The following is a 7,963-nucleotide window of genomic DNA, read 5'->3' on the forward strand; positions in this document are numbered from 1 at the left end:
GGGGGGAATCCAGCCCCTCCCCTGTCACGGCAGAGAGCCGTGACAGGATCGAGAGGTGAGCGAACGCCGGTATGTGTTCGCTCACTTCCCGATCTACTGAGCCGACCTGTGACAGTCTCATTGCCACAGGTCGGCTAGAACTATGAGGTGAGTGAAAAGCACCCCCCTCATAGTTCTCCTTTAACTCCTCTGCGCTAAAAACCTTCATCTTCTCTCCTAATTATCTAATTTGCTGCTTTGAAAAGTCAGCATGAGACCCAAACTATACACCGCTCTGGTCACATTGCAGCACCCCCCCCACTTACTGTCCTCCATTCACAAAATGCCTGTTTTTTTTTTTTTAAAGAAGAATGCAGTGGTGGACCATAGGAGCAAAGGGCCCTGGTGTAAGATCCACCCCACTCAGAAGCCTGTAGGACCATGCGACTATACCTTCTCCAATGGGAAAGGGGGGGCGTGACCGGATCTCACTGGGTCCTCCCCCAGCTTCAGTCCGTCCCTGGTCTCTGCACCAGAGGAGCTTTCACGCTAAGGTCCCCCCACAGTCACACACTCTTATTATTAGGGATACACCGATCCACATTATACATCAATGCAGAATGGCACCCGCCATAGAGCACTACAAATCCCAGCAATACATCATACAGCAATGCAGAATAATAGTATATGAATTTGTTACATACCTTGTGCTGCTGACGTGATGTCTCGGGCGGAGGGTCTCAGCAGGGCAGATGCGGAGGGTCTCAGCAGGGGCAGATGCGGAGGGTCTCAGCAGGGGCAGATGCGGAGGGTCTCAGGAGGGGCAGATGCGGAGGGTCTCAGGAGGGGCAGATGCGGAGGGTCTCAGGAGGGGCAGATGCGGAGGGTCTCAGGAGGGGCAGATGCGGAGGGTCTCAGGAGGGGCAGATGCGGAGGGTATCAGGAGGGGCAGATGCGGAGGGTCTCAGGAGGGGCAGATGCGGAGGGTCTCAGGAGGGGCAGATGCGGAGGGTCTCAGGAGGGGCAGATTGGTTGTGTGGCATGGGTGTGCCCATTGTCAAAATACATTGTGCTAGAAGGTGTGTTATGTTATTATAATAATAAATCATCTAATAAATGAGGGCGGGGACTGATGTGAATGTGTACAATGTAAAGCGCTGAATAAATTGTTGGCGTCATATAAATGCCTGTAATAAATAAATAAATAATATTAGGCATGTGATGTAATATAATATGATAATAAAAAATTTACGGTGATTTGATTATTCAGTAACAAACGTGGCAAGATGTGCCATGCGGTTCCCTCCGCGGTAACGGTGTTGTTCCTCCAGCCATGCAGTGTCGCTGTGACGCTCCCTCCCGCTATCCCCGCCCTCTCGTCTCGCTGGTGTTGCTCAGTTCCTGGATACTGCTGGCTGTCGGAGAGAACCCGGAAGTGGAGTGAAGCGGCCGCTCGGTATCGCTGGAGATACGGGGCATGCTCATGGTGAGCAGAGGACGGAGAGGGGCAGAGCTCGGTGAGGAGTGAAGAAGCATTACGCGGGTGCGAGGAGGGAGAACAGACACACCGCATTCCCCCTCGCCGCCACGTCAGTGTTTACCAGAGACACGTCATCAGCAAGGGGCATGCCGGGAGATGAGGCTGACAGCCCGGAGCATGGAGATGCCTGACACCTGTAGACACGGTGGTCGGCCACAGGACCTCTCCACCTGTCCTGATACCCCCTGATCGGGGGGGACACTGTGTGCTGGTATTGGTACCTGTACCGCAGGCATTGTCCCTGACTAGTACTGTGTACAACTCACTAGTACCCTCCTGAGTAATCCCCTGCACCCCCCTGACTAGTACCCTCCTGAGTAATCCCCTGCACCCCCCTGACTAGTACCCTCCTGAGTAATCCCCTGCACCCCCCTGACTAGTACCCTCCTGAGTAATCCCCTGCACCCCCCTGACTAGTACCCTCCTGAGTAATCCCCTGCACCCCCCTGACTAGTACCCTCCTGAGTAATCCCCTGCACCCCCCTGACTAGTACCCTGCACCCCCTGACTAGGACTCTGTAAAACCCTAGTACCCTTTCTCCCCCCATCTGTGCCCTCTGCCCCGCAACTGGTACCTGCTACCCCCTGACTAACACTCTCTGCTGTCTCTGACTTGTCAGCCCTCTTGATGTTCCTCTCCAGCCTTCTCTACATTGCCAGAAGTACCTCTCGGGACACTTTTCTCATCTCCGGCTCATTGATTACCCCGAGGACTCTCATCAGAGAAATGTGACGCTGTCTGAGGACGTTGCAAGCTGGACTCTATACACCTGGAGCGGAGCTGGGTACCCCATCCGGATAAAGCTGCCTTACCAAACGAGCTCATCGAAATCTACAGTTGCTGCCTTGGAATCCCCCCCGCCCCCTTTTTTTGCGTGCGGCTTCTCCATCCTACAGGATTTGTACGTCCACCCCAGCGCACCGAGATCCGAGACCACCATATCAAAACTCTTCCCGTGGCCAGGACCAACTTACCGCTGCGTCTGGGATTACCGCGACTTCCACGTTTCCATTATCCAAATATCTTCGGAGACCGCCAACCGTTTATTGTGCTAAACTTTTGTGTTTCTTTTTCAAGTTTTTAAAAAAATTTTTTGTGGAACTGTTTCGTATTAAACAAAAACAAAACAGTTTTTGATTTTTGTAACTCGGCGATATTTTTTGCACATTCGAATATATATTTTTTTTGTGGTTTTGTATCATACGTTTTATTTATACGGCAACAAAAATGGCGGCTTCGTACTGGGGAATTATCATGAACATCGTGAACAGCATTGTTGGCGTCAGCGTGTTGACGATGCCGTTTTGTTTCAAGGAGGTGAGTGTGAATCCCGCCGCTGACGGTCCGCTCTGCTACACTGGGGGAAATGTATAAGAGGGAATGCGACATTGTAGCCAATCACGCGTTGGCTTTGCACTTGTATGGAGTAAACAAACTTTGTAGAGCTCAGTATATAGCAAGCTACAGCTTGCTATATACTGAGACCTCCGCAGCCGGGACGGATCCTGATATTACTGTCGAGATCCACCCAGCTGCGTGAGTGACTGCTGGCTCTGCCTATCTAGAGACAGCTGTACCCGCCCCCTCCCCGTCCGTTCCACCAGTCAGCGCTGGAGGATTGGACGGGGGGATCCCTGCAGAGAGCCGTGAGTGACAGTCACGGCTCTCTGCAGGGAGATGATAGGGAAGTGGGCGATCGGCGGTATGTGTTCCCTCACTTCCCGATCTACTGAGCCGACGTGTGACAGTCTCATTGTCACAGGTCGGCTCGAACTATGAGGCGGAGTGATTTTCACTCACCCCATAGTTCTCCTTTTTAAAGTAGGACTCCGGGCAAAAGTGTTCTGAACCCTTTTAGTGGGGCTACATCTACATTGCAAGGGTTGGGTGCTCATTTTTATCTAAGTGCTAAAAAAACCCCATACTCGCTGGAACCGGCTGGCTGCTACTCCCTGGAGCTCCCCCCTCCACTGCAGCGATGGTATGTCCCTTGCTGTCCTCGCATCCTATACACTGTGTATAGAACATGATGACTCACGGATCTTTAGAACGCTGCAGCGAAGGGACAGTGAGGCTCCAGGAACCGGTCTAAGAGCAAGCCAGCTCTGAGGGTCGGGTGACTAAACTTTTTTTATTTTTGACATTTCTTTTTAGTGGGGTAGCCCCATTGTATGGATTCGGAACACGTTTGCGCGGAGTTTTGCTTTAGGCCCCGTTCAAATTGAGCGATTTATCGCGCGGTAATTCCCGCGATATCGCGGCTATTTACCGCGCGATATCACTCTTCAATGCTTTGCAATGGGGCGAAGGGTCCTGCTGTCGCGGGTCGTGTGTCGCTACAGCAGGACCCTTTTTGGAGCGTATTTTGCCGCGATTCCAGCTTGGTCAATGCAAGCATTTGCACGATATCGAGCAAAATGCAAATCGCGCAACAAACGCGCGATTTGCAAATTGCGCAGTGTGAATGGGGCCTTAAGGGGGTGTGTCCATTTATAAACTGTTCACATAGTAAGCAGCTCCGCCAATGAGATTCAGCGTGCCTCATGGCCAATAGCTGAGGAGCATAGGAAATCCTGCGCTCCTCAGCTCCATCTAGCGCCAAGCTCATTGGCGGAGCTTTCCCTCCTCTTCAACCATTGGGGGGCCACTGATGATGTAACTCCTGCGTGCGTGCTCTGGAGTTACATCCACCCGGCTCCATTCTTGGCACCATATAGATACTGGGAATGGGACGGCCAGAGGAGACTCTATCCCTTCTGCTCCTCTTTAAATCTGCAACATTAGAGTAATCCCCAGTGATCCTGCCATCAAGGTCCTTGTTCAGGCACTTCCTGTCATGTACTGACAACGCTTTAGCAGGCTTTGAATGAAGATAGTGACAGCAAAGAGGCAGCAGGAAATCAGCAGCACTGAGATGGAACATAGGCTGCCCCTGCCAGTGGCATTAATACTTTCTAAGTGACTGACTTGGAATAAGCAAGCAGCCAGTGAAATCAGAGGTTCTCATTTGCATACTCGTTCTAGGTCAGTGACTCAGAACTGGGGACGGTCACCAGGACAGCCAGCGTTTGCAGGACTCTAGTTTGGCGGCAGCAGCCATTAGCATTGTATCACCGCAGTTTTTTAAAAATTACTTTAGACTCTTTCTTGTTCGATGTCGTAGACTAGAATAGTTTAAATTAGCTGCAAGAAATGCGCCTTGCGTCAACTCTCCAGTCATGTGACCAGTGTTGAGGCATGCCTGCTGAAAGGGAAGGGTCTCTATTCAGGCAGAACCACAGACGGGGTGGTATTAGTGTATAAAAACCGCCCTGAGCTATCAGTGTATGTCAACACACGGGCAGGACCATTGAAATAATATACCTGACATTCGTTTTCTATGCATTGAATGCATAAACACCTCATAATGACATGGAAGGAGCAAGTTAAACCCCACTCCGGGGACCAGGAAAAAGTACCATTGCAGTACCCTGGGACAAGGAGGAAATTCCCTTACCCTTCAGAATTAGGGGTTCTTGATGGTAATGGGGGCCACTGATGTAAAAGGGGGGGTCCTGATGGGGAGGGGAGCTACGAATGTGAATTAGGGGTTCTTGATGGTAATGGGGGCCACTGATGTAAAAGGGGGGGTCCTGATGGGGAGGGGAGCTACGAATGTGAATTAGGGGTTCCTGATGTAATGGGGGCCACTGATGAGGGAAAGGAAGCTACTGATGCATACGGTGACTGATTTGAAGGGGGTGGGGATTTTGATGTGAAGGAGGAGACGTACTTTTTTGTCTGTGCTTTTCCATGGGTTACCCCTAAACTTTAGTCTGGGGTACCTTGGGACTTTGCATACTTTTTAAAGCAGAAATGCTGCTTTAATATAGAGCTGAAACCAAACATTTTTTTTAGTTTTGGATGGAGTGAGGTTATTATCTCTGAGATTTTTTTTGCCACCTGTGACCCCTTGGGGAGTATTCCCTTCACTTCCTGTCTGATATCCACAAGAGGAAGTGAGGGAAACCCATGGTGGTCAGCAGGGCCACCAGAACAGGAAGATCCAACATCTATTCCTGGTCTGATGATGATGTGGATTTTCTTTTATTTTGTCACCAGGACCACTAGAGAGGGTGAATCTCCCTAATGGGGTCACAGACAGCAATAAAAACCTGACAGGGGTCCTAATCCCTCGACACTGTAAAAGTTTTGGTTTTAGACTTTAACTGTGCACTTGTTTCGCCCCGTCCTATGTCGTGAACTGTCCTTCTATAATATTGTGTTGCTCTCCTCGCAGTGCGGCCTCGTGATGGGCACCCTGCTCCTCATGCTGTGCTGTTGGATGACCCATCAGTCCTGTATGTTCCTCGTGAAATCGGCCACTTTGAGCAAGCGCAGAACCTATGCCGGGCTTGGTAAGTACGCAAACTTGTATGTGTAAAATGTCTAGAGTACCTCACAGGGTCACTTGTGGGGGGGGGGTACTTCCTGTTGTTTGTCACCGGGACAGGAAGTAAGGGGCAATCTCCCCACAGGGACCAAAACTGAACAGAAGTTCTAACCCAGGGGTAGTCAAACCCCCGGCCCTCCAGCTGCAGTGGAACTACAAATCCCATGAGGCATTGCAAGAGACTCACAGCCACAGACATGACTCCCGGAGAGAGATGCATCATGGGATTTGTAGTTTCACTATCGCAGGAGGGCCGGACGAATGATGGGGTTGCGCAGAGCCGGGTGGCGCGTCGGTCATTTATTTAGGAAGAATAACATTTCTCAAATGTTTGAGGTTAAAGAAACCACATAAAGTCTGACAATGAAAAGTCGTTCCTGTGGGAAGGTCTCCAGAAGCAGCTTCACACAGGACCCATTTGTGTTCTGATGATGGTGGTGAGCACGGTGCCACAGTGGTCAGCATTCATTGTAGAGCTAAGGTCTTGGGTTCAGATCCCACCAGGGAACCCTATGTGCCTGGAATCTTCCCGGAGCTTCACATTTCTCCCACTATTCACAATCGTACTTCAACTCCGAGAACAAAACCTCATGGAAGTATACTACTCAGTAGCCAGAATCCCACTACAGGAAACTACAGGAGGGTGCGGAGACAAGACCAGTCACCCTGCACAAGCAGAGAGAGCAGCAGTGAGCGGTCTTTATTACAGGAGGCGGGTGCAGACAAGACCAGTCTCCCTGCACAAGGCGAGAGAGCAGCAGTGAGCGGTCTTTATTACAGGAGGCGGGTGCAGACAAGACCAGTCTCCCTGCACAAGGCGAGAGAGCAGCAGTGAGCGGTCTTTATTACAGGAGGGGGCGGAGACAAGACCAGTCACCCTGCACAAGCAGAGAGAGCAGCAGTGACCATTCTTTATTACAGGAGGCGGGTGCAGACAAGACCAGTCTCCCTGCACAAGGAGAGAGAGCAGCAGTGAGCGGTCTTTATTACAGGAGGGGGCGGAGACAAGACCAGTCACCCTGCACAAGGAGAGAACAGCTGTGAGCGGTCTTTTTTACAGGAGGAGGGCGGAGACGAGACCAGTCACCCTGCACAAGAAGAGAGAGCAGCAGTGAGTGGTCTCAGGAAGCTTCTGCGGTAAAGCTTCACACAGGATTACTACACAGATCTCAATTTACCTACAAAGCTCAATTTTTAGAGCCATTCCCCATGCCAATCTCTGTGAACATTCATTCTGTGTGAATAGAGACACAAATGAACATTCTTACTATATTTGCTTTTCAGGTCGAATGTATTGTGATATAATATTGCATTATGGCCACTAGGTGGAGCTGAGGAATGTAGGATACAAGTATTTCCTGTGCTCCTCAGCTCCATCTAGTGGCCATAAAATATTACATCACAATACCTTCGACCAGAAAAGCAAATATACTAAGAATGTTCATTTTCGCTTCTATTCGCTCAGGACGAACTTTCAAAGAGATTCGCAGGGCGAATGGCTCTGCAAATTGTTTATAAATAGATCCGATAGTATTGCATCCCTCAAAGATGCAGCTCCTTGCGCAGTAATCCTTTAGGCTTTGGCAGGGATTCCATGCTTATCTTTTCTTTGGCTTCAAGTTCTGTGCAGGTTTCCTGGAAGGGTCAGCGAGCCAGTTACTTGGGGAGGCTTCTGGGAATTAATGTCTACAGACTTGGTGCCATTGCCATGGTTGCAAATTCGTGATTGTAAGAGCATGGTTGCAAAAGTTCTTTTGCCAGCTATTAAAAATAAATACATTTATATATATAATCTGGCCAATCACTGAAATGGAAGAGATTTTACAATGCAGTTGGGTTAGAGGGGGTCATCCTGGGGGAATTCACCAGAGAAGAATGATGTGGTTTGATATTTCTCATGGGGACAGCATTGGGTAGATGCGAGGGATTGGCCGGCCAAATATGTTCACTGATTACACCACTTGGCCCCCTATGCTACACTGTAACACTATTGGCAGAGCTGACCCCCCCC

The 7,963-nt window shown here is 50.1% G+C and overlaps 1 protein-coding gene across 1 annotated transcript in view; it reads left to right on the forward strand.

Moving 5' to 3' along the window:
* Nucleotides 1–2,716: 2,716 nt before the first annotated feature.
* SLC38A10 (solute carrier family 38 member 10) overlaps nucleotides 2,717–7,963 on the forward strand; it is an 86,031-nt gene continuing 80,784 nt past the window's right edge. The window contains exons 1-2 of the mRNA XM_018568730.1: nucleotides 2,717–2,837; nucleotides 5,800–5,917. Of these exons, the coding sequence (XP_018424232.1) occupies nucleotides 2,748–2,837; nucleotides 5,800–5,917 (208 nt within the window). The 5' untranslated portion in view covers nucleotides 2,717–2,747. The remainder of the gene's footprint in view (nucleotides 2,838–5,799; nucleotides 5,918–7,963) is intronic.

Source organism: Nanorana parkeri, unplaced genomic scaffold, assembly GCF_000935625.1.
Source record: "Nanorana parkeri isolate BGI_ZX_2015 unplaced genomic scaffold, ASM93562v1 scaffold1237, whole genome shotgun sequence".
Classification (NCBI taxonomy): domain Eukaryota; kingdom Metazoa; phylum Chordata; class Amphibia; order Anura; family Dicroglossidae; genus Nanorana; species Nanorana parkeri.